General features: G+C 32.7%; 4 protein-coding genes across 7 annotated transcripts; 3 read left to right on the forward strand and 1 right to left on the reverse strand.

Moving 5' to 3' along the window:
• Nucleotides 1–4,027: 4,027 nt before the first annotated feature.
• Nucleotides 4,028–8,835, forward strand: LOC118034904 (uncharacterized). The gene is made up of 7 exons (XM_035040345.2): nt 4,028–4,493; nt 5,178–5,313; nt 5,554–5,635; nt 6,489–6,664; nt 8,067–8,204; nt 8,290–8,429; nt 8,695–8,835. The coding sequence occupies exons 1-7, from the start codon at nt 4,376–4,378 to the stop codon at nt 8,715–8,717; spliced, it is 813 nt and encodes a 270-aa protein (XP_034896236.1). The 5' UTR covers nt 4,028–4,375; the 3' UTR covers nt 8,718–8,835.
• LOC118034902 (protein DUF642 L-GALACTONO-1,4-LACTONE-RESPONSIVE GENE 2-like) lies at nt 8,755–10,585 on the forward strand. The gene is made up of 3 exons (XM_035040342.2): nt 8,755–8,888; nt 9,163–9,675; nt 9,775–10,585. The coding sequence occupies exons 1-3, from the start codon at nt 8,771–8,773 to the stop codon at nt 10,311–10,313; spliced, it is 1,170 nt and encodes a 389-aa protein (XP_034896233.1). The 5' UTR covers nt 8,755–8,770; the 3' UTR covers nt 10,314–10,585.
• A 1,426-nt stretch (nt 10,586–12,011) lies between these two features.
• On the reverse strand, nt 12,012–17,004 carry LOC118034898 (boron transporter 4). 4 transcript variants are annotated; one of them, XM_035040338.2, is made up of 14 exons: nt 16,812–17,004; nt 16,057–16,165; nt 15,893–15,975; nt 15,302–15,494; nt 15,072–15,210; nt 14,792–14,957; nt 14,531–14,697; nt 14,211–14,384; nt 14,025–14,120; nt 13,818–13,934; nt 13,366–13,673; nt 12,719–12,998; nt 12,482–12,613; nt 12,012–12,295 (listed from the first exon to the last, which is right to left on the reverse strand). In XM_035040338.2, exons 2-14 carry the CDS (start codon nt 16,158–16,160, stop codon nt 12,263–12,265), a joined length of 1,992 nt encoding a protein of 663 aa, XP_034896229.1. In that variant the 5' UTR covers nt 16,161–16,165; nt 16,812–17,004; the 3' UTR covers nt 12,012–12,262. The 4 variants fall into 4 exon arrangements, with proteins under 4 accessions (XP_034896229.1, XP_034896226.1, XP_034896227.1 ...); XM_035040335.2 differs by having other exon boundaries at nt 16,684–17,004; XM_035040336.2 differs by having other exon boundaries at nt 16,330–17,004.
• Nucleotides 17,005–23,822: 6,818 nt separating this feature from the next.
• On the forward strand, nt 23,823–26,519 carry LOC118034906 (uncharacterized). The gene is made up of 4 exons (XM_073408676.1): nt 23,823–24,072; nt 24,248–24,322; nt 25,567–25,663; nt 26,328–26,519. Exons 1-4 carry the CDS (start codon nt 24,040–24,042, stop codon nt 26,435–26,437), a joined length of 315 nt encoding a protein of 104 aa, XP_073264777.1. The 5' UTR covers nt 23,823–24,039; the 3' UTR covers nt 26,438–26,519.
• Nucleotides 26,520–27,067: the final 548 nt, after the last annotated feature.

Below are 27,067 nucleotides of genomic sequence, written 5' to 3' on the forward strand. Positions count from 1 at the left end.
AATTGACTGCTTTTATATCAGGGCAAACTATGTCTTATCATCCCAAACAAGTTTGTTGGATCAAAAAAGAAACCTTGTTTGTATACCTAGAGGAGGCTGTGGATGCTAAAATTAACCAGTCATCATGTCAGCTTTGGGTTGCTGAATAATTATCGTCTAATATTGTGATGAATAACGTTTCTTATGTCTGTGCTGTCGTTTAGCCTGGAAGTTATGCTTATATTTCTCTTTTCATTTTGATGTCGTAGCTGGAGGGCTGTGAAGGTGGGGAAGAAGGTTGGAGGAATAAAGATAACAAGGGAGGGCATTTCTCTTTTCATTTTGATCACTTTTCCATATTTGAACGCTCAAACAATTCTCAGATAATTTTGGGAAAGAAATATAAATTATGGAGATCCCGAATGGAGGCATTTGGAAGCATTTGTAGCCAAAGGTGTCGAGCTTTTTAATCTCAACTTAAGCACAAGTTCTTTTTAATCTCAAGAGATTAATAAAGTATTTATCTTTAGAAAAATAGATATTTTTCTTTGTTAATTTTATATTTTTATTTTATAATTTATATTATTATGTTTTTTTTTTATTTGAAGGGAATAATTTTTCTAATTTATTTTTCCTATTCAATATTACAAGGTTTTTGTTTTTCCTATGAAAAGAGTTATAATATATAGTATTTTGACAAATAAAAACATGAATGAATAAAAAATAAATATTTTAGTTATCTTCCCTTATAATTATGATATATATATATAATCTTCGAAGGTTTTCACATGTAATAAACTCAATTTACCCTTCGCTAAACAGCTCCTTTATCCTTCCTTTACTCTGATCTGCATCACGGGGTCTCCAAACAGTTCACCTACGGTCCAACCAATCCAACATGTGATCATGCAAGCTCGTCCCTTTCATGAGTTCCCAACGAAATTCTGTGGTGCAAAACAATTGAACTAAAATGAAGTTTTTTGAAGTTTCTAACAAGTTGTGATGCTGAATTGTTACAAATTAGGGTTTGAAGGAAAATATACATGGCAGCAATTAGCAAACACGTGCATATCCCACAAAGTTGAAGGATGGACCAATGGTGATGATTTCTTTAGAACATTTTTTTATGGAAAAAATAGCTTAGGAATTTGTTTTCTTCTTAATTTGCTATGAGATTACGTGGGATAATAAAAAATGCAATGAACTTAAATTGATCTCAAAGAAAAATAAATAAATAAATAAAATATTGGTTATCATGATATTTGGGATATACCAGTTAGTGTATATATATAGTATATACAACGAAATTAACCCTCCCACACTCTCAGAACAATCCACACCTTATCTTTTGAGTTCAAGTAGTTCTAATTGAAGACATAGAATAACATGCTAATAGCAAATTAAGAAAAAACTAAAATATGGAAGGGGGGAAAATAATGTTAAATATTATAGCTCTAGATTTATTTGGAACGTGGATTGAAATAGTAAAATCATGTTTTTACTTTTCTCATAAAAAATATTTGGTTTGGATATCAGGAATGATATAGTATTTTTATATTTTTCTCCACAAAGAAATATTTGTGTTATCATTAAGAGCAAAACATTATTGAAGTAATGTCCAAAGACTGTTTAGATTTTTTATTTTTAAAAACACAATAAAATAATTAATTTACCTTTGAAATAAAAAAATCATATAACTTTCATTTAGGAACTTTTTTTTTTAATATCTTTTTTATCACCTTTATATATATATATATATATATATATATATATATATATATATATATATAATCAAGTAGGTTGTGGGCAAACAAGTATTTTAATAGATAATAAATATTATTAAAAAAAAATGCCTGACATTGCACACATCAATACGTGGGTTAACTCGTGCTTTTCGGATGGTGTGTGTGATATCATCTAATGAGCTATCGTTAGTTTTTAAAGTGGTGTTTGAATTACATCAGATTATAATAAATGAGAAAAGTTAATAAACACTCATTTTTTGAATATAAAACTTTCTGTTGTAGGTGTCAACGGGTTTTATATTCTTAAAAGAGTTTCATTTAGGTTTTTTTTCTATTTATTTTGCCTAAAAGGTGTCTAAATGGTGATTTAATGCCTAAAATAGATTTTTTAAAGGTTCATATAGTGTTTCTTACATGTTTTTGGCTGAAAAAATGGGTCAGATGGGTTCTTAATTCCTATGAGGTGGCTCCCTGATTTTATGGGCACCATTAGTGGCTAAAATCTGTAATAGCAAGTGAAAGTTACCTAATATTTTTTAATAAAAAAACTACTAGTTGGATAGACGACATGTTGTCCATCCCTAAAAAATTTACAGGCGCTGACAGGTGGGCAGCAAAACCTAGTTAGATCAAATATTAAAGTTGAATGTTCAAGTTGCGAGTTTAGAAACATAGAACACAAAACCTAGGTAGATCAAATATTTCACCATCTTAGGAACAGTTTATAGAATTGCAAGCCAATATTCTTCTATCAACCAAATGCCAAAGCTCTTCGAACAAAATCTGAAGAACATTGTAGACAATTAATCTGCAAAATCAACTGTATGGGACACCAAAGAGCCTTGAGATCTTTCATTCATCCACTGCAAAATCTCCGAGCTTCAGTAAAATTTATCTAAACAAAAAACAGTTCAAGGCTTTTTCATCAATCTGATGAGACCTAGAATTCACTCTTTCTGGGGGCTCCAATCCATCAATAAGGGTATGTATGTTTCTATATTTTAAAAATATTTTTTAAAAAAAATTTAATTTTTTTTTTATTTTATTAACTTCAAATTAATATATTTTTAGTATTTTCAAATTATTTTGGTGTGTTAATGTCAAAAATAAATTTTTTAAAATAAAAAAATATCATTGACATATATTTTGGCATAAAAAATTATTTGAAAATCAACCACAACCAAACTGCCAAAGAAACTCTAAACCCACATGTACTTGGGATTACTTGGCTCCATATTTGCGGCCCGGAGTTTTAATAAAAAAAAAAATTATTGTATTTCTAAATGATTTTAATAGATTAATATTAAAAATAAATTTTAAAAAATATTATTTTAACATATTTTAAATACAAAAATAATTTAAAAAACATCCTCAATTATACAATAATCCAATTGATACAGCTAACCCCGGCCCAGATAAGCTGAAAAACTCCCAAGCTACTAGTAGGACTGGATTTTGGTTCTTTGGTCAACCTAAAATTCTTCAAGAAACGGGCTTTCTCAACTTAGCCTAAGAACTTGAAGCTAATGCAGATTAACTCAATGGAACCAATTTCTTTGTAATTAATATAATTAAACTTTGTATAGGTCAACCATGACTATTTCTATGTAATAAAAGGTAATAAAAAAAATACTTTTCATTACTAAATATAATATACCAAAAAAACCAATAATGGAAAATGAATTCATAGCACCATTTTGTGTCAAAGAATCCAAAATCTATTTATAATACCCCCTTATTATTATTATTATTATTATTATTGCATCTAAAACCTTCTTAAAATTTGATATTATTGTAACTAAAAAGACTTATAAAGAATTACTAGTATCATATATTATTTCATGAAAGTGTAGTGATAGTTGTTATTGAATATAACATCTAAATTATTTATGCTAACATTGGACATGTTTTTTTTATTATTATATATCATTCTATGCTCCATTTTTTTAATTAAAGAATCATTTGATAATTATTTTCAAATTATTTTTTAAAAATAAAAATCTCTTTTTAAAAAAATCCTCAGCTAAAAAGACTACATTATATATTTTTCTTATAAACTATGCATTGCTTAAAATCTTCATGACGTGATTATGATAGTGTTATCTGCATTACAAATTTTACTGATATGAATATAATGTAGAGTGTGGGTTTAATAGGCGATAGTAGAAATAATAGGGGGTTGAATTTATATTTCCAAGAGAAGCAGAGCCTTAATGCAAAAGGACCGAAAGGAAAAGGAAAAGGAAAGGGGGAAATCAACCCTATAAATCCACTCCCCATCCAGTTCTAGTCTTCTGCGATTAGCCCTCACATAGTAGTAGCTCTCTATCTTTTCTCTTCTTTTTTTTAATTTTCATTTGATTTTTGTTTCTTTTTAATATATCACTAAAACTCTGTTTCATAGAAAACAATTTATATAGCCTTAACAAGAGTAAATCATAGCTTTAGCCAGCAACATTCCCTGCAATATAGAGAGAAAAGGAGATTAATTCTGACGTCAAACTTTGTTGTGTAGTTTAAATAGGTGAACTGGGTTTTGTATCAGTGCTTTTTTTTTTTTTTTTTTTTCTATATAATTCTGTCTCGTTTTGGGTTGTTGGATTCTTGATCCATTAGGGTTTTTTTGGGGTTTGTTGTTGCTGAGGGGCAAAATGGACAAGAAGAAGGTGGCTGTGCCATTAGTGTGCCATGGACATTCACGTCCTGTTGTGGATTTGTTTTACAGTCCTGTCACTCCTGATGGCTTCTTTCTCATTAGTGCTAGCAAGGGTATACCTGCTCTCTCTTTATTCTTCTTAAGGTTTTCTATTGTTTTAAGCGGTGAATTTTATCCATTCTCATTAGTGCTATCAAGGTTATACCTGCTCTCTCTTTATTCTTCTTAAGGTTTTCTATTGTTTTAAGCAGTGAATTTTATCCATTTTCATTTGGGTATCTGTTGTTAACTGTGATTTTGGATTCCATTAAGCAATTGGGTTTCCTTTGAATGGTCATTGGTCATTAAGGTTGTTACTTCATTTCTGTTACTTATGCCATTGAAATTTGAATTGTTCTTACATTCATCTGATTTAGTTGAAAGATTGGTCTAGGTTTTATTGACTGCTGTAAGATGTGAATTTGATACTGTAGATCTTTTTGTAATTGTGGATTGGGAATCGAGATTTCAACATTGATCATTGTTATTTCTCCTATTTACTATGGCAACACAGAATCAAATAGTCGTTATGTTTATCCCTTGTTCCACCACTTCTTCCAAATGCAAGATAACCCCAAAGGGCTGTGGATCATTTTATTGTCTCTTTGTGCTAATGTGAATGTAGTCATGAAATTACTGAACTAGGACTTGCACAATGATTTATTCGTCATTTGTTAACTGAAAATTGGGGTTGAACCTCTATTCATTGAGACTTTGTAATTCCTCACTTCAAAATAACGTTATCCTTTGAAATTCAGATTCTAGTCCCATGTTGAGAAATGGGGAGACTGGTGATTGGATAGGAACCTTTGAAGGGCACAAAGGTGCAGTGTGGAGTTGCTGCCTGGACACTAATGCTTTGCGTGCAGCATCTGGCTCTGCTGATTTCTCTGCGTATGTTATTTAAGTTCCTTCCTTTTATGTTTTGAAATTCATGAATATATATTGACGTATGTATTCCTTTCAAGTGACCTGTATACTTCCTTATTTAGGCAATTTTCTTTTAAGACCCCTCTCTCTTTCTCTCATGTTTGTGCACACGGTGGCAAGTGGAAAGATGCTAAATGATCAACATATCATAAATTCAATCAATATAGAGGGGTTTCTATAATATGTCTGGTATATTGTTTGCAGGAAATTGTGGGATGCATTGACAGGGGATGAATTACAGTCTTTTGAGCATAAGCATATTGTTCGAGCATGCGCCTTTTCAGAGGTAGAATTGAATTTTGCTTCTATTCTATTACTTCTTTATTTTCTTGAGCCTGATTTGTTTTGTTTATTTGTAATGTTTCATTATAGAAGGTATTGTTTGTCAATAGTACAAGAAGGGAACATTTTTATCAGTCTTTAAATGTCCAAGTTGTCATAGTCTTCACATTTAATGACAGAGTGACATGCTATTCAATGTAAGAGTCAACATGCAATTGATCCATCAAAAGGAGATGCTTAAACCAAATTCCAAATGATTGTAGCAATTTAACGATATTGTTTTCTGATATTTGTTTGAAAGTGCCTTCAAAAGTTTCAACATTGTCTCAATTGCTGTTAAAATTATTCAATTAAGCTGATTGTTTATACATTTACCAAGTTTTTATTCTCAGCGGAGTATTGAATTGGGTTTCTTGCCTGACATTACGGGCCTGGTCCTTGTTCTGGTTGTGTTTCCTTTTTGTTCTTTCTGTATTTTGGTGCACCTAAGTTCTGAGACATGTTAGTTTGAGATAGATTATAAGTTGGTAGCTTTAGTTGTAGTGTCTTTCAATTAACTTGTATGTAACCTTTTATTTTTGCTGTTGGGTCTCCTTTCCTTCATTTGTATCACTTCCATTTGATTTTGCTTTCTATATCCACCGTTTGATTTTTCCTTTTTAGAAATATATTATTTGGTTCTGGATTTATATAATCTGATTCCTTTGTATTATTTGCATTATTATGCAATCATGTAGGTGAGTTTAAACATTAATAAAAAAAAAAATATTTTCTGAGTGAAAATATGTATCTGTTTCTATGGCATTTTCCTTTTTTTCTGCTGTATGCATCCAATAACTAAGTTGTCCTTTGTGCAGGATACTCACCTTCTACTTACTGGTGGATTTGAGAAAATTCTTCGCATATTTGACTTGAATCGTCCAGATGCACCCCCAAGAGAAGTTGACAATTCACCAGGTTCAATCAGAACTGTTGCATGGCTTCACAGTGATCAGACCATATTAAGTTCTTGTGCTGATATTGGTGGTGTGAGGTATGGACAGTAATAAATGATCAAGCCTGATCCCATGTGATGTCATATAATTATTTGCTTTCATTTGTGGCTGCGCTTTGTTGTTTGATTGGTTGAAACGGGGTATTTTGTGCTGTTATATTTGAGATTCTACTTCATAATGAACTATCAATATGCTGTGTGTGTCATTAAGCTTAGTGCTTTTTAAAGATATGGGATATGTGAACACAAGCTTGTCACATCCTTACAGACAGGTACTTGTAATAGTTATCTGATTTTGGTTTTTGTTTTTGTTTTTTAACAAGAAAACCTTTATGAAAGTTCCTGTTGGTTTCTTTACATTATTTGGTTCAATTTAGAGCCATGTGGACATATACTCTTAAAAAATAAGATAATAAAAAAAATAGGAGAAATTTTTGGGGTTATGTGAACTGAACTTAATTTGATGGGGTTTTTTTTTTACAATTCTCTTACATGTTGATGCATTTCTGTGTTATTAGAAAGTGAACAAACAATAAGAATTTACAGTCTTTGATCAGAGACTGTTCCAGTAAAGTCAGTTTTTTACAATTCTCTTACATGTTGATGCATTTCTGTGTTATTAGAAAGTGAACAAACAATAAGAATTTACAGTCTTTGATCAGAGACTGTTCCAGTAAAGTCAGTAAGAGGTGGTCACTCAATAAACCTACCTATATCATTCTCAATTCTAATACTAGACGCTGCGTTCAGCACTTAGGCAACCACACTAATACTAGATGCTGGGTTCAGCACTTAGGCAACCACACTAATACTAGATGTTGGGTTCGGCACTTAGAGTTACTATCTCTTGTTGTTAGATTTAGTAAGAAGATGTTTGTTTTTGCGTTTTAAAAGTACTTTTGAAAAAATAAAATAAAAATTTATTTTCTTCTTTGCTCCAAAATAAATTATTTTTGGTGTTTTCATATCATTTTAATGTGTTGATGTCAAGAATAAATTTTAAAAAATAAAAAATAAACACTATTTTGATGCATTTACAGGTGAAAAACATTTTGAAAAGTAACTACTACCAAAATACCAAAATACCAAATGGACTCTTAGTTTTGGTTTAGTGTCATCATAATCCTTGAAGGAAAGCAGCTAATTATTGTGTCTTTGTTTTCACCTTGAGTAATCTATTGGAAAGTGTGCTTTATTTATTTATTGGTACAGAAATCCCTCTTCTACTTTATTGTTATCATCATGGAAGGAAAAACAGTTAATTAATTGTCTTTATTTTCACCTTGAGTGGTTAATTGGAAAGTGTGTTCAAGAAGGGCTATATATATATACAGCCCTTCTTGATTGAGTTTCGCCATAGATGTATTATTGGTACTGAAGTCTTTCCTCGACTCATCATTGTATTGTTGTACTCCTTCTAATTTGATTGCTGACTCTATAGGTTATGGGACATACGAAGTGGCAAAATTGTTCAAACACTTGAAACAAAGTCACCTGTAACAAGTGCTGAAGTGAGTCAGGATGGTCGTTATATAACTACTGCTGATGGATCTACAGTTAAATTTTGGGATGCGAATCAGTAAGTTGTGGTTTGGATTCTTCCTTTTGCGCCTTGGTTATTTCATAGGAATTGCCTTGTAACTTTTCTCATTTTTGTTTTCCAGTTTTGGATTGGTGAAAAGCTATGACATGCCATGCAATGTGGAATCAGCTTCATTGGAACCAAAATTTGGCAATAAGTTTGTTGCTGGAGGAGAAGACATGTGGATCCATGTGTTTGATTTCCATACTGGAGAACAGATTGGTATGTGTAACTGCTCCAACTTTGTTTTTTTTTTTTTTTTTTTTTTTGAAGAAAAAGTTCAACATCTAAACCCAAAAGGTTGGTTTGAATCTCTGTGCTGTATATTCTTGTTGAATGGGAAATTTAGATTTCATAAACGACTTCCATGAAACTTTCATGATAAAATTGCGTGTTAATTTATGTTTTTGAGGAGCAATGAAATGCAGTTTTTCTATCAGAATATCTGTTGTTAGCTAATGCCTTGACCTGAATGTTCTTTTACCAGTCTTCAACCAGGCGAGAAAATGATGGACCTGAGCTGAATATATGAGTAGTAGTTGGCACGCCTACAAGCGATCTCCATGCCTAACATCTCCTTCCTCCCTCTCTCTCCCTGTAAATTAAACGCAATGTACAGAGCCACCGTGCTGTTAGTGTCACTCTGCATCACCTGGCAAGTCGCGTTGTCAGTCACCGATGGTAAGTCCTCCAAATATTTCTTCGTCTACTCACAAAGCTGAGAATCAGCTCCTTATTTGCTAAAAAAATGTGAAAACGAAAATGAAAAAGAAAAGAAAAGAAATATCTTTCTATTAGTGAACAGACCCTTAATTTTGTGAAAAACTTATTCACTTTTTTTTTTTTAATTTGGTTTTAGCTTGCATTTTCATATCAATCCGAACATGCAGCATGGCGTTTACATGCAACATTTATATTTCATTTGCTTGAGTCAACTAATGGCCATTGATTTCAGGTTTATTGCCCAATGGAGACTTCGAGTACGGGCCAAAGCCATCGGAAATGAAAGGAACGGTGGTGACAGCCAAGAATGCAATTCCTAACTGGGAAATTTCCGGCTTCATCGAGTACATTAAATCAGGGCATAAACAAGGTGACACGGTGCTAGTAGTGCCTGTTGGAGCTTACGCAGTCGGATTAGGGAACGAAGCATCAATTAAGCAAAAAGTTAAGGTCACACAAGGCGAGTTCTACTCTGTAACCTTCAATGTGGCTCGCACTTGTGCCCAAGAGGAGAAACTAAACTTGTCTGTTTCACCAAATTCGGAGCCAAGAGATTGGGGAATCTTGCCAATGCAAACAATGTATAGCAGCAATGGATGGGATGCCTATGCATGGGCTTTCCATGCTGACGGACCTGAGGTTGAGATCTCCATCCACAACCCTGGTGTGGAGGAGGATGCCGCCTGCGGCCCACTTGTTGATTCCGTCGCGTTAAAGCTTGTGTCCAATCCTAAGCGTGCCAGAGGTAACAAAATTATCAAGGAATTGGTTTTCAACTTAATTAATCTGATTTTTTCTCAATCAAATCTTAATCTGATTTGGATTTCTACTTATTATATCGCAGACAACCTGTTAAAGAATGGGAATTTTGAGGAGGGTCCGTATATGTTTCCCAACACAGACTGGGGTGTCCTAATCCCTCCCCACATTGAAGATGATCAATGTCCTCTACCTGGATGGATAGTTGACTCTCTCAAGGCAGTAAAGTACATAGATAGCGAGCACTTTGCAGTCCCAGAGGGAAAAAGAGCTGTAGAACTTATAGCAGGAAAAGAGAGTGCTCTCTCGCAAATTGTGAAGACCATAATCAATAAGATCTACGTCCTCACATTCAATGTTGGTGACACCAGGAACTCATGCGTGGGATCAATGGTTGTAGAGGTATATGCTGGCAAGGACAGAACTCAAGTTCCTTATGAATCTAAGGGCAAAGGAGGGTTCAAGCGTGCCAAGTTCGTGTTCAAGGCCGTGTCAAATCACACAAGAATTACATTTCTTAGCTCATTTTACACCATGAAAAGTGACAACTCTGGTTCTCTATGTGGCCCGGTATTAGATGATGTGAAGCTGGTTAGTGTTCGAAATCCAAGGCGTCATCTGTGATAAAGTGCTAATTGCATTGCCTGTGCAAACCACATTCTTTCATCTTGATCATCATGTATGCCTTTATGTACTATAGGTTTCTTGTAACGGAAACAAGAGGGGCTTGAGATGAGTTTGATTATAATGTTCTCTTGATGTAACTATGGTTTTTTCTACTGCAAGAAATTATAGGAGCTTGTTCCTCGAAAAATGCCTATTATATGCGTCTTCTGCATTGTTGTGGCCTGTGGATCCCATAACTAATTGAAAACTTTTCCCGGCTTTCTCCTTAATTTTGCATAGAGTTGGATTCAATTGGTTCGATCGAATTTTTTTAAATAAAATTTGTTCCTTTTGTTTTTACTATTTTTTCGTTGTTATTTTTTGTTCTGTTTTATTTACCGTTGTATTTTTTTTTTATTGGTATTATTAAATTAATCAAATTTATTAAAATGAATGGAATCATTTACATCATTTTATGAATTTTTTATTGTTAGAAAAAAACTGGTCAACTCCCCAAGTAGCAAGAGACAATCATCTAGTCAAGGTCAGAGCTATAATTATTTATTAAGGAGGATCAAAATTAGTATAACAAGATTATATTTATATATAAAATTTGTAAAAGTTAATTTTATCTACATAATGTATCCATCACTTTAATATTGTTGTCCTTATATCTATCAAATAACTTACATATTTATTTTAATTGTGCTCGTTATTCTTTCATAAAATAGAAATTATCGATTATTATATCAATTGCAAATCTTTCAATAAATTATTTTTTTCTATATACACAATCAAATAATTTACAAGAAAATCATCTTTCATCCGATTGTGAAGTCTTGTTTTAACAATCTTTATCGCTGAAAAACTCATTCAGTAGTTGTTGTCGAAATAGAAAAAATCAAAATAAATCAAATCAACCTGTTAACTAGCAGATAAATTGTTGATTTTTCCGTTTCAACCAATCCTTGACATAAATCAGTAATCAATGACATGTTCTTTAACTTTGGATAATTAGGTACATGATTGGATGACATGTTCTAAAATCAAAACATATAACATGAGAAAAAAATGATAATTTTGATGGCTTTGCTTAAAACAAAACATAAAAAAAATATATATATAAGCATGATCAAAACAAACCAATAAAATATATCTAATTAATTAAAAAAAATCACCATAACAAGAATTCAAAAACATAATTGGTAAAACTAGCATATTTGAGAAAAAAATGAACAAAAATGATAGAATTATATATAAAAAAACCTCATCAAATTATTAACATACATCTCAAAATAAAACAAAAATAGATTTTAAATTTAAATTATCTTGTTTTATTTGATGAAAGATAAATTAATTGGCGGTTCTACTTTAATTTTTTTGTAGAAAATTTTTATTCATGATTTGTGTTTTTATCAACTATAATATTTATATTTGGGTTACACAAGATAATGACCTTATATTTTTTTCTTTTCATATCGGTCAAGAGTAAATAAAAAATTAAAAGTAAAGTTACATTTAATTATTGTTAATAAAGCCACCTTTTTAAAATAAAAAATTCTATCAATCAAATTTTTCCATGTCATTTTTATTTTATTTTAACATAAAAATAAAGTAAAATTATTATAAATGACTTGGAAAATAATCTGTTAGTGTGTGTATCTTGGTCAATGAAAGGAACTATACGTGGAACGCAATCATAAAAGACAGAACAAATGCAAAGATAAAAACTAGCTCACATTTATCTAATGAAAACATTGAAAAGTTTTAAAATGTCTTGGGGGGGCCCGGGCCCCTCCTTCCCCCTGCATTGCAAAGACCATACATGGAACGCAACCATAGAAGACAAAACAAATACAAAGATAAAAACTAGCTCACACTTATCTATTATGATGAAATTCTTCTCTCCCAACTGTAAATGTCATCGTCGTCGTCGTCGTCGTCTTCCAAGTACAATTCATCATCTCTCATTCTGGTTGGACAGCACCATTGGAACTGACCTGCAACAACGACATAGAAATAAAAAACATCAATTTCTTATGCCAAATATGTGAATAAAATTGATAGAGAGAGATTTGAAACACATTTATTACGTACTGGAACGTGCACTTTTCAAAAGCAATATAGCATCAATAGTCCTACTCTTGAGTTCTTTGTACTTTTTAAGAATAAAGAAACCAGAATACCTGAGTAGCATTCTCTTCCCTGAAGCTTACAGTTCTAAGCTTTAACTCCCCTCTGCTGGTAGTTAGCTCGTCTAATATCTCAGCATCACACATTTCGCCTTCCACATTTCCAAGAACAGGTGCTTGTCGTTCCTGATAGAACACGTTCCACATAGAATGTCTCATGAATTTAGTATTAGCACAATAAAAACTACTAAGAATCAGCAGATAGCAAGAGAGGTCTGGAGAATAATATGCCTTGAAAGAGAAGTTGACAGAAAGTCGTGGGGCGCCGGTAATCTCCTCATATTCGGCTGCATCTAGTTCCCGCAAATGATTTGGACGGAACAACTTAGGAAGGATGTGCTGTCTGATGCTGATGAGAATAAAGAACGGCAGGGGGAACAAGATTCCGGCTATCGGAATCCAGGTCACACCAAAACAGACCAGGAAATAGACAAATTGGAAGATGGTAAATATGGCGATGTATTTGAATGGAGTTGATTCCACAAAGGAAGCATGAATCCCCTCCAGGACCCTGTCAAAAGTGAATGCCAGGCACAGTTGTAACTGGTAAAATCATAGGCAGCTAATAACAATACATGTCAGAATGATAAAAGTAACATACACTTGCAATCAGGAAGCTCTTGAAAACATTTAACATTTATGATCCATTTAAAGAGATATCTTGAAGAAAATGGGAAAATTCAAGGTTCAATCCCCCCCCCCCCCAAAAAAAAAAAAAAAAAAAAAAAACAGAATTTTCTGAAATCATGAGAAAAAATTGAACAATTTTGGTTCAATCTGGTTCTTAAGATGCAACTGAGCAATGTTTTAGAAAATATTTCTCTAATTCTAAAATGCCATTTGGATTATTGTATTACTTGGAATGAAAAATAACTTACTTGTAGCGCCGGCCAGGGGCAATGAATAGAAGTAGCATTCTCTCCCAGAACTGGTTCCCAGGAAGACTGTCAATTGCCATGTAAGCAAAATATCCCCAAAGTACTGATGTAGGAATCAGCTTTATTGCAGGCACAGCACATACTGATGCTGCCAGAAGTAGAGACTGGAGAAAATTGCTAACTCTTTGCTCATTAACTCGGACAGGCAAGTAGGCATCAATGTGCTTCTCAGGATCAAACGTATCCTTTGGATCTTCTTCTTTCATGACTGCCTCTTTCAGGTCTTCCAGCTCTTTAATTACTGCATTCTGCATATCAGAAAACCATGGTGTTTGGCATTAATATGCTACGACGATTTGTTAGAAAATGTTCGTGCGTTTGGCGTAAGAAGCATTATAATGTTGATTTTAACAGGACGGACACTTTAAGTTTGTATTGATCAAAGAACTCACAGTTGGAATGCTGTCTATTTCAACGAACACAGCTTGCATATTGCCATAGATTTCAGAGCTGCTAGCTTTCTGTTTGATGCTTTCTTTGGCACTTGCCACCATCTTCCTTCGAATCAACTGCAAATGATCAACCAGATTCTATAAGCATCTAAAGGCTGCTAAGCTAATTAGCTTAAGAAGTTTTCTATTGAAAATCTGCAATTTGACCTGTCTTTTGAGGACAGCAAGGCTCTTAGTATGCATAGGAGACTGTGGTAGAACACCATTAGAAGGAGGTAGCCCAATTAATCCACAAAGCAAAGTCTGAAACCAACCAGTCAATAGTAGAACACAAGTTTTTGTGAAGCATGATGATAAGAAAAGCCAGCTTTAACATATGTGGATGATATGTACCATAAAGCCCAGTAGCAAGATGTCATAATGGTACGCAGTAGGATTTTTAAGATTGAACTCCTTTTGCTGTGCCATCTGGGATGCAACACTGTGGTCAAAAAAGTAGAGCCCTGCTATCATCAGAGCAGGAATAAAAGCAGCAAAGATGTATGCTGGAGGGACATTTCCCATATCCTGTAATTGATGCAAAAAATATATATTATCTGCAAGTGTCTTGAAGCTGACAAAACAGTCATGCACAAAACAAGTCATTAAGCAAAAGAATGATCCATTTGCAAAAAAAAATGCTGCCTTAGAAATTCCAATCAAGGTTTGGTTACCCTGATGACAGTCCAGTGATGTAAGGATGCAGAGTCCCATGGAAGAGGGCTAAAAAGTCTTCTGGGAACCCCTGAAGGAACTTTGCTTGGTGTGCTAAATGAAAGTCCTGTCCATGCCACAACCATTAAAGGAACACCATAGTCTGCTATGAAACTTCTAAACCACCCTGGACAACATGGTGCAAAATTTTAAAAAACCTTGTGTCCAACCTATGAATATCAAACCAGAAATGCAAAGTTACTAAACGTTGCTACACAAACCTGTGCCATACCACCATGCTCTTGCCCTTCTACTTTTTAAGGCAGTGTAAAGAAGTCCAAAAGTGAATATGATACCCAACAGCCCATTAGTGTAAAGCCAATGAAATTGATACTTATCTAACTTCGGGTCCTCAGATTTGGGAACTTCAAACTCGCTGACCATGCCCTGTGATCCAAACATGGTGCAACATTTTTAATTACCATAGCATCATCACACTCATCAAGTTTCTGTTCACTTACACAAACTTTTTTATTTCTTTTTTGTATTGATTTTACTTGCCTTGATAGCCTCTTGGATGAATAAAACAGCAATCAGCATGCCAAAAAGTTCGCCTGCTAACCGAGTAAACCGATTGATTATAGCACAAGCATTGAATATTGCAAGAAGAAACAGCAAAACAGCTGTCCAGACACAAACCCTGCAGCAGTCACCAGAAAAAACGAATACATAAAAAACAATCCAAATATAAGCAACAATTGTGAGCGAGACACAAAACGAATTTCCCATACCATCCAGCCCAAGCCAAGAAGAGTTTTTGTCCTAAAAGTTCCCTTCCTTTAGCAAATTTGTACAAATAAGTGTACATTATAACAGTTGGCTCTGCAACTCCTAAAAGTAAAAGAGGTTGGCCACCAAGTATTGAGTGTATGATGCCACAAAGAGCAGTAGAAGCTAATGTTTCTACTGTGCTCAAGCTTCCATCTACAAATAGTAAATTGAAAAAGTTGCATTACTTCCAAACTCCTTAAATAAAATTATGGAACCTGTGATTAGAAAAAAAAAAAAAAGTGAAGCAAATAGTGCAAAGAGAGTAAGTTAATAATAATAATAATAATAATAAAAAACAAATTTAGCCTTAAGAATCCATTTTAAAGGTCTACTTTTTTTAATTTTTATGCACCAAGCTGCAATATATTAAATTCTGAAATTTATCAGAGGTTGTGCTTCTCAGGATTACCATTTCCTTTTCCTAATCTTTCATTTTCTAAAGTAAACAAAAGGAATCACTGCAATCTCTACAAGTCCGAATATCCACCTTTTACTGGGCTATACTTTTCTAGAGAGGATAGCACGAAAATTTAGAGTTCAAAAGAGGCAACCTGTATCTCTGCTAAGTTGCTCTCCGAAGGCAATAACAGGAAGGGCTGAAGCGAAGAAGATATATGTAGTTGGTGCTAGTATACTGTCACAAAAGATCGAAAGAAAATTTAGATAAAGTTTCAAAGACAGGATGAGAAGATTATGCTACTTGAGTAATAGATACCCGAATCCAGAATGAATTCCAGCAACCCAATCTTGTTTATAGCAGGCTATTCTTCCTTTAACATCGTTTAGGATACCTCTAAATGGGGTTTTCATGTACTCCATGATCTCTGAGTTACAATATAGTATCAGTAGTGCAATTACAATCAAATAAGAAAAGATACTGAAGACGAACCACCTGGAAAACAGAAGAAAACAGAGGTGTGGGGGGGGGGGGGAGATTTGGAGAAAACAGAGGTTTAGGAAATTATAGCAATGAAATATTCTGCTATACCTGTTAAAGAAACTCCTTTACCAAACTGTTACATCAAAAGTGAAAAATGAAAGGACAAAATGGAAAACAGAGAAATTTGATTCTTTCTAAAAAAACAGAAAGGAAATCTTTGACATTCAAAGCTGAGGAAATGAAATATAGGGAGGATTGATCGAGCAAAATCTCCCTTTCCTTGCAAAGAAACGAAATCAAGAAAGGAAAAGAAATGTAGATTCGTTTCCTTTGACCGCATATCATCATCAACCAACCGCAGATTTTGTTACCATAACAACCGAAAGTCAGCTTTTCATTTTTCTTGCACAGCCAAGAAACAGAAAGAGAAAAGTAAGCCCAAAACAAGGAAGCCAAGATTACATGAAAGCCACAACAATCAAGTCTTGAACAAGAATGGCTGAAGCAAGCAGGGATGCGCCTGTTTGTATGAGTAAAATAGCAGAGAATTCGGAGAAAGAAATGACAGAATGCTGGTTAGGGAAATTCACCAGGAATCTCGGTTGAGAAAACAGAGGCCAAGTGTGTTGTGTGTGAAATGGCACTTCTTCTCCAGTTGGCTGCTTGTAGTAGAGGACTTCGCCATCTCCTTATACATAGGGAGTCAAAGTCAACAAGCTCGGTTGTCCCTCTACTATTCAATGTTTGTTAGTATGGTCCCTCATCGTATGCTTTATCTTGATGCGACCCTTCTACGATCTTTTTGTCTTTTAAACTTCCGTCCGATTCCTCCGAGCTTACTTTAACGATTTATAACAGAGACGACAAGACAGCAATAATATTTTCATCTCAACCTTTTCTCTTGTTCTTTATCATTACATGACACCGATCCTCTATTGTCCCTCTAACACAAACAAATTCATACACATCAGAAATAATCACAAGCATACAATTATCAATTATCAAATTCATAAAATTAGAAATAATTTAGACGACGAGTTTTCTAGATGAGGGATGACGATCCGGAGTTGGTGGCATGCAATTATCAATGTCATGGGGACACGTCCAATTAAAATAATTTCTTTGACTGAGAATAAAATATCATTTTTGTGTTCTTAAACAACATTATCAACTTTAGACTTAAACTGAGCTTGCAATCAAACTAGTTTTTTCAAAGCTTACCTCATATACGTGTGTGTGTGTAAATGCATTTTTAAGTTTACAATCTTGATTCCTATATAAGTACTAATTTATTTGTGTTTTTATTCTTACAATTTTTTAGTTTTTTTTAATATATTTTATTTTAAGCATTAAAAAATAGGAATTCTCAAATAAACACTAATAGAGGAATGGAGCCAAAGGGCAAATTAACAGATGGAAAGACAGTACAGGGGTTTATTTGAGAGAATTATATGATGAGGTACCAAATTAATAAGAATTGAATAGTAGAGAGAACATCAAGGTAATTATTTTGACACCACAAAGACAGTGGCAAAATCTGAAACAAAGGTTGTTAATTTTGTTTCTATAGTTGTTTTATTTTTGAAGTTGGAATGTAATATTTTAGTTTCGAAGTATTTCGGAGTTATATTGTTTATATATCTATATATATATATGCATGCTTGCGTGTGGAGCTACTCAGCTTGGGGATTGATCCACCAATTGCTTGGGCATGGAGCTATCCAGTGAGCAGGCCTCGATCTTATTACAAAAAATAAAAAAATACGAAGCTTATTTTTGCCTGGTTTCGATTGTAGAAATTCGGGATTTTGATTGCAGACCAGACGATACGTCATTGGCAACAGAGCAACATTGTTTCGAGTGCATTGTCATATGGCTATGAGCCTATGATTGTGCTTCTCTGCCGCCGCCCCCCATAAACAATACACAATTAATTGAAAAATAACTACTACAAATGGGAGGAGGGACGAGTTACAGAATCACCGTTGACTTCTTGCTCTCGAGGTTACCTGCTGTTTTAATCTTCTTACCATTTGTAACTGGTAAAAAGTGAAGGCCAGGCACAGTTGTAACTGGTAAAATCATAGGCAGCTAATAACAATACATGTCAGAATGATAAAAGTAACATACACTTGCAATCAGGAAGCTCTTAAAAACATTTAACATTTATGATGCATTTGAAGAGATATCTTGAAGAAAATGGGAAAATTCAAGGTTCAATCCCCCCCCCACAAAAAAAAAAAAAAAAAGAACTTTCTGAAATCATGAGAAAAAATTAATCCCCCAATTGAAATCATGAGAAAAAACTACACATGGCAAAGACGATTCTTGCATTTGTATTAATCCCCGATTGATAAAAGTGGAAACTAAAGTTTTATATGTGTGTGTATTCAACAAATAGAGTTTAAATTCAAGATAAATTAATTATAAATTATGCAATATAAATACAATGCCAAACAAATATAATTTCAAAATTTAAAATATTTCTAAATAGACAAGATTAAATAAATCTTTAACTTAAAGTAATTTAACCTAAACAAAATATCAACATATTATGAAAATAAAATGTTTTAATACAAATATTTTAAATATAAGTTAGGTCAATGTTATCTAAGCTAATAGAATTTAAAGCATTCCTTGTTTTGCTCAAATTCCTACAAAGTATAAACATGACAAAAACAACATGAATATAAACCATATATATTAGTGATAAATCTAATTTTAAAAAATTAATATAATTGTTAATGAAAATAGTAATAATAATTTTCAATATTATTATTAATATCATTGTTATTGAAAATAGTAATGAAAAAGAGCTTTTTATACTTGGGTGGTTTAATTTAGCCAAAAAATATGGAATGAACCAATATTTAAAATGAAATAAAAATTATTTTGTTTTGTTTTATTTTTTAAATTAATATAAATTTTTTTAATTATTCCACACAAAACAAAACAAAATTGACAATCTTTCCTTAAACACATCTTCAGAACAGACCTGCACGAGAGACTCTCCAGGTGGAAATAGAGCCACGGATTTCCTTCTTCTTTCCTGTCTTCAAGATAAAAAAAAAAAATTAAAAAAAAAAAAAAAAAAAACCGGATGCCGCTGTGCCTTTACGGCATTGACAGGCAATTCAGATTTCAGAGTGTAAAATCTTTATTTAAAAAAAAATATTTTGAAAATGTAAGCTTTATATATATATATATATAAAATCTTCGAAGGTTTTCACATGTAAAAAACTCAATTTACCCTTCGCTAAACTCCTTTATCCTTCCTTTACTCTGATCTGCATCACGGAGTCTCCAAACAGTTCACCTACGGTCCAACCAATCCAACATGTGATCATGCAAGCTCGTCCCTTTCATGAGTTCCCAACGAAATTCTGTGGTGCAAAACAATTGAACTAAAAGGAAGTTTTTTGAAGTTTCTAACAAGTTGTGATGCTGAATTGTTACAAATTAGGGTTTGAAGGAAAATATACATGGCAGCAATTAGCAAACACGTGCATATCACACAAAGTAGAAGGATGGACCAATGGTGATGATTTCTTTAGTACATTTTTTTATGGAAAAAATAGCTTAGGAATTTGTTTTCTTCTTAATTTGCTATGAGATTACGTGGGATAATAAAAAAAGCAATGAACTTAAAATTGATCTCAAAGAAAAATAAATAAATAAATAAAATATTGGTTATCATGATATTTGGGATATACCAGGTAGTATATATATAGTATATACAACGAAATTAACCCTCCCACACTCTCAAAACAATCCACACCTTATCTTTTGAGTTCAAGTAGTTCTAATTGAAGACATAGAATAACATGCTAATAGCAAATTAAGAAAAAACTAAAATATGGAAGGGGGAAAGATAATGTTAAATATTTTAGCTTTAGATTTATTTGGACTTTTCTTGTAAAAAATATTTGGCTTGGATATCAGGGATGATATTATATTTTCATATTTTTCTACACAAAGAAATATTTGTATTATCATTAAGAGCAAAACATTATTGAAGTAATGTCCAGAAGCTGTTTAGATTTTTTTATTTTTAAAAGCACAATAAAAATAATTAATTTACCTTTGAAATAAAAAAAATCATATAACTTTCATTTAGGAACTTTTTTTTTAATATCTTTTCACCACCTTATATATATATATATATATATATATATATATATATATAATCAAGTAGGTTGTGGGAAAACAAGTATTTTAATAGATAATAAATATTATTATAAAAAAAAAAAGTGCCTGACATTGCACACATCAATGTGTGGGTTAGCTCGTATTTTTTCGGATAGTGTTTTGTGATATCGTCTAATGACCAATCGTTAGTTTTTAATGTGGTGTTTGAATTGCATCAGATTATGATGAATGAGAAAAGTTAACAAACACTCACTTTTTGAATATAAAACTTTCTGTTGTTGGTGTCAACGGGTTTTATATTCTTAAAAGAGTTTCATTTAGGTTTTTTTTTTTCTATTTATTTTACCTAAAAGGTGTCTAAATGGTGATTTAATGCCTAAAATAGGTTTTTTAAAGGTTCATATAGTGTTTCTTACATGTTTTTGGCTGAAAAAATGGGTCAGATGGGTTTTTAATTCCTAGGTGGTGGCTCCCTGATTTTATGGCCACTATTAGTGGCTAAAAATCTGTAATATCAAGTGAAAATTACCTAATATTTTTAATATTTAAAATAAAATAAAAATTATTTTGTTTTATTTTATTTTTTAAATTGATATAAATTTTTTAATTATTTCAAACAAAACAAAACAAAATTGACAACCTTTTCTTAAACAAATATTCAGAAGAGACCTGCACGAGAGACCCTCCAAGTGGAAATAGAGCCACGGATTTCCTTCTTCTTTCCTGTCTTCAAGATAAATAATAATAAAAAAAAAAACACGGATGCCGCTGTGCCTTTACGGCATTGACAGGCAATTCAGATTTCAGAGTGTAAAATCTTTATTTAAAAAAAAAAAATTTTGAAAATGTAAAATTAAACAGGCTTTATATATATATACTCAACCATCCATTATATTTTGAAAGAAGTACATATGCTCTTTGCTGCGTCTAATTTTCTCATCTGAGTCCATTATAATATGATACTAGATCGGAGACGATGGAATGAGTACGGTTAGGACAAGCCATGATTTGTATATACGAGGAGAAAAACATTATTAAGAATTAATGATTGTGGTTTCTGTTTAATTGACTGCTTTTATATCAGGGCAAACTATGTATCTTATCGTCCCAAACAAGCTTATTCGATCAAAAAAGTAAGCTTGTTTGTATCCCTAGAGGAGGCTGCGGGTGCTAAAATTAACCAGTCATCATGTCTAATGTTGTGATGCACAGAGATGTGCAGCGCATGCTTATATTTCTCTTTTCATTAATTTTGAGGTCGTAGCTGAAGGGCTGTGAAGGTGGGGAGAAGAAGGTTGGAGGAATAAAGATTTATAGTTTTGTATTTTGTTTAATATGTTTTTCTATTTTTTAATTTTATTTGAAGGGACTAATTTTTCTAATTTATTTTTCCTATTCAATATTACAAGGTTTTTGTTTTTTTCTATATAAAGAGTTATAATATATATAGTATTTTGACAAATAAAAACATGAATGAATAAAAAATAAATATTTTAGTTATCTTCCCTTATATATATATATATATATATATATATATATATATATATATATATATATATATAATCTTCGAAGGTTTTCACATGTAATAAACTCAATTTACCTTTCGCTAAACTCCTTTATCCTTCCTTTACTCTGATCTGCATCACGGAGTCTCCAAACAGTTCACCTACGGTCCAACCAATCCAACATGTGATCATGCAAGCTCGTCCCTTTCATGAGTTCCCAACGAAATTCTGTGGTGCAAAAACAATTGAACTAAAATGAAGTTTTTTGAAGTTTCTAACAAGTTGTGATGCTGAATTGTTACAAATTAGGGTTTGAAGGAAAATATACATGGCAGCAATTAGCAAACACGTGCATATCACACAAAGTTGTAGCATGGACCAGTGGTGATGGTTTCTTTAGTACATTTTTTTATGGAAAAAAATAGCTTAGGAATTTGTTTTCTTCTTAATTTGCTATGGGATTACGTGGGATAATAAAAAATGCAATGAACTTAAATTGATCTAAAAGAAAAATAAATAAATAAATAAATAAAATATTGGTTATCATGATATTTGGGATGTACCAGGTAGTATATATATAGTATATACAACGAAATTAACCCTCCCACACTCTCAAAACAATCCACACCTTATCTTTTGAGTTCAAGTAGTTCTAATTGAAGACATAGAATAACATGCTAATAGCAAATTAAGAAAAAACTAAAATATGGAAGGGGGAAAAATAATTTTAAATATTATAGCTCTAGATTTATTTGGAACGTGGATTGAAATAGTAAAATCATGTTTTTACTTTTCTTATAAAAAATATTTGGCTTGGATATCACGAATGATATAGTATTTTCATATTTTTCTCCACAAAGAAATATTTGTGTTATCATTAAGAGCAAAACATTATTGAAGTAATGTCCAAAGACTGTTTAGATTTTTTATTTTTAAAAAACACAATAAAATAATTAATTTACCTTTGAAATAAAAAAAATCATATAACTTTCATTTAGAAACTTTTTTTTTTAATATCTTTTCACCACCTTTTATATATATATATAATCAAGTAGGTTGTGGGCAAACAAGTATTTTAATAGATAATAAATATTATTAAAAAAAAAATGCCTGACATTGCACACATCAATACGTGGGTTAACTCGTGCTTTTCGGATGGTGTGTGTGATATCATCTAATGACCAATCGTTAGTTTTTAAAGTGGTGTTTGAATTACATCAGATTATAATAAATGAGAAAAGTTAGTAAACACTCACTTTTTGAATATAAAACTTTCTGTTGTAGGTGTCAACGGGTTTTATATTCTTAAAAGAGTTTCATTTAGGTTTTTTTTCTATTTATTTTACCTAAAAGGTGTCTAAATGGTGATTTAATGCCTAAAATAGGTTTTTTAAAGGTTCATATAGTGTTTCTTACATGTTTTTGGCTGAAAAAATGGGTCAGATGGGTTTTTAATTCCTAGGAGGTGGCTCCCTGATTTTATGGGCACCATTAGTGGCTAAAATCTGTAATAGCAAGTGAAAGTTGCCTAATATTTTTTAATAAAAAAACTACTAGTTGGATAGACGACATGTTGTCCATCCCTAAAAAAATTTCAGGCACAGACAGGTGGGCAGCAAAACCTAGTTAAATTAAAAAAAAAAACTAAAGCTGCTCAGTAAATCCCTGTACATTGTGTCTAATATCACTGTGGACTCCTGTGCTTTTTTTTACTGTGGATTCAAAGTATCTGGTCTTATTTTCATTAGTTTTTTAAACTAAAGCTGTCTAATATCACTATGGACTACTGTGCTTTTTTTAATTGTGGATTCAAAGTATTGGGTCTTATTTTAATCTTCATTAGTTTTGGTAGATACGTGGCAAGCTCCATGCCATATTTCCAATCTCTTTCAATTTGCAGCAGAGTGTTTTCATTAATTTTAGTGACTACGTGGCAAGCTCCCATATTTCCCATCTCTTTCTTTTTGTAGCAGAGAACGCGCGTTTGTAGTTTCGGATCCACTTTGCAAGCACCACTGTGCCGTCCTTTTATCTTCCAACCCCCCTTTTATCTCCCAACCTAGAACCGTCAATGTTCTGATTTGCTTCTTTGAGCTTTTTTTTTTTTCATTAGTGGCTTTTCTCAAGAGAAGAAATGTTTGTGTTAGCTAAGCTGTGAGTTTAGATGGGTTTTGGCTTAGCTTGGCTTGGGTTCTTGGTGAGGCTTTGATTTTTTTAGATTGTTGATTGTTGCAGCGTTTGGGGTGTCTGATTTTTTAAAATTGTTTGGTGTTGCAGGATTTGACGTGGGTGTTGCAGGATTTGGGGCCTCTTATTTTTTATAATCGGTGGGTATTGCATGATTTGGTATTAAATAAATGTGGTTGTACCAGGTTGCCAGCTGGTTGTGTAGGAGGGTATTGTTCTGGTTCTGTTGGATTGGACGTGTTTGGCTTATGGGAGATAAGGTTTTTTTTTCCTCTGCTCTGATTTCGTAGGTTTGTAATTATAATTTATACACTGTTTGTTTGATTTTGAGGATTTTTTAGGTGGTTTGTGCTCTGCTCTGGTTTGGTTAGATTTTTTATTGTGATTTCTTTACTGTTTTGCTTAAATCCAGGGATTTTTTTTATTAAAAAAAAAATAAAACTGCTCAGTGAATTTTGTGCTCTGCTCTGGTTTGGTTAGATTTTTTATCGTGATTTCTTTACTGTTTTGCTTAAAATCCAGGGATTTTTTTATTAAAAAAAATAAACTGCTCAGTGAATTTTGTGCTATGCTCTACTTTGGTTAGATTTCTGATTGTGTGCTTAAATCCAGGATTTTTTTATTAAAAATTAATAAAAACTGCTCAATGAATTTTTTATGTGGATTCTAACTGTGGTCGTGTGGGATATTCGTCCTTTTGTTGTACTATTTTCTTTTCTTTACATCATAGGTGTCGTCTCTTTCTTTTAGAGGTGCAGGGTGTGTATATAGTGGCATTCAAAATGTATGTTTTGTTTCTTGGTTCACTTTTAGAGCTTTTGGTGCCTTTATTGATCTGTCTTTGCTTGCTCTGTTTTTTAGTTGCTTGCCAGGTTTGTTGCCTATATGTTGGCATTGTCTTTGTGTTTTATCAAATTCAATTCGGGTTTTTTTTTGCCATTTTTTAGAGCTAAGTTTATCTTTTGGTGACTATGAAGCATGCATTTTGTGATATATTCGAGAGGTTTGTAATGTTGTTTTGCTCTTGCATGCCTCTATTATTATATATGTGTTAGCTGCGTGTTTTGTTTTAGGTTTGCAGGTGGTTTAAGTGTTTGTTTTGGGGTGGGTTGGTCTATGTAGATGCTTTGTTTCTTTTGTGTTTGTTTGGGTTTTGGAATTATAGGCTGGTAATGAAAAAAAAAAAATTGTTCTAGGGTTTTGAGGTATTGATTGTCCCTGCAAATGCAAGGAACTGTTTTGCTATCTTGGGGATTTAACATGGGTATTGGTTTTGTTTTCCTCAATTTACCAGTCTTTATGGTTGGTTGTAGGTTGTTTGATTCTATTTTGGGTTGAAGAAAACAATAGTGTGGTTGGCTTGGGTTCAGATTTTAATTTTATTATGTCTCTGTTGAGACTTTTGGTTTTTTGTTTTTGTTTTTGCAGGCTTTTTATTTTAAGGGATTCTATTGGGTTGATTGGTCCCTGTTGATGCTTTGTTTCTTTTGTGCCTGTTTTGCAGCTGGTTATTGGATCTTCGTTCCCTTTATTTTGTTTCATTTCATCGGCTTGGTTACTGCTGCTGTGCTTGGATTTGTTAGGGTCCCTATGCTGTCCAGGTTAGTTGTTTATGGCCTTTCAATGTCTTTTTCTTTGCTTGGTTCCTGTTTGAGTACTCTATTTTATTTTTGCACTTTGTTGTTGTTTGGTTTGTTAAAAAATATGAATTCTCTTTTGAAATTGTTCAGCCTTTTTGGGTTTGTTGTTGGTTGCATGTTTCTGGTTCTTTGTATCAAATTGTACTCGCATTTTGGTTTTATTGTGTTTTTGTTAGGGCTTTGGTTTCTTCTTTTTCGGGGCTAGCACTCCCTTTTTTTTCTATTGGGGTTGTTGGCCTGAGCTGTGTTTCAGCTGCTTGACATTGATGATACTTTATTTCTTTTTGCCTATTTTACAGTTGGTGGTTACGGTGCTCTTTGCCTTTGTTTTGATAAATTTTCATTGTCTTCGTTGCTATTGTTGTGCCTTGGTTTGTTGAGGCTCCTGTGTGTTTTATTGGTTTTTTTTAAGAACTTAAATGTTGTTTTCGTGATTGGAGAGCATGATTTTAATTCTGGATTTATAAAGACCTTTTACTTTGTCTGGCAGCTACATTGTCTGGCAGCATGTCTTGGTTCCTTAATCTTTCTAGGTTTCAATTGCTTGAAGTTTGTCTTTTTCTTTTTATTTTTTGCTATTGTTGTGTTACTGAGGCGCTGGTTTGCCATGTTTTTTTTTTTCCAGCTTGCGTTTTGCATCTGCCAGTGTTCAAAGTTTTAAATCGTCTGTTGGGGACAGTTCATAACTGGAGGCGTTCTTTTGGTGTTTGGCTGTGCATCGACGTCATCACTTAGCTGGTTTGTTTACATTGCCTTTCATGTATTTCATTAATCATATAGTTCATGAGGTGTGAACACACAAGAGCCTGGAATTTCCTTAAGCACCTTATAATATACTAGATCATTATATTGCTGTGTATATATAAGAATTTTCCACTCATTTTTATTGTGTAGCAAAAAGGAACAACAACAACTAAGTTTCAATCCATAACTTAATTATATGGTTGTTATGTGTTTTCTTGGATTTATATTTTGCTATTATTTGGATGCTTGATACTGGTTTTGGTTTTGGTTCTGTTGGGATATTTCATGGCGATTTCTTGCTACATGTTGATTCTGAGTTGGATTTGTTGGTTTTATAAAAATTTTTGGATGTTCTTGAATTTTTTCCACGTTCATAAAAGCACCTCAATGCATGCATGGATTGCGTTTCAATCCTGTAATGTAACTGCTCTTAAAGGAAAAAGGAAAGTAATTGTGTTGAGTTGCTCTAAAATTTCAAGTGCTGGAAAAATTAAAGAACAGTGAATGGCTAGACATAACTTAAAGCTCTCTGATATTTCAAGTGCTGGAAAAATTATGAGACAATGATTGGCTAGGCATAACTTAAAGCTTAAGTTTTTGGGCTGGGTGAACCTCTTTAAA

This window comes from Populus alba, chromosome 1 (genome assembly GCF_005239225.2).
Source record: "Populus alba chromosome 1, ASM523922v2, whole genome shotgun sequence".
Classification (NCBI taxonomy): domain Eukaryota; kingdom Viridiplantae; phylum Streptophyta; class Magnoliopsida; order Malpighiales; family Salicaceae; genus Populus; species Populus alba.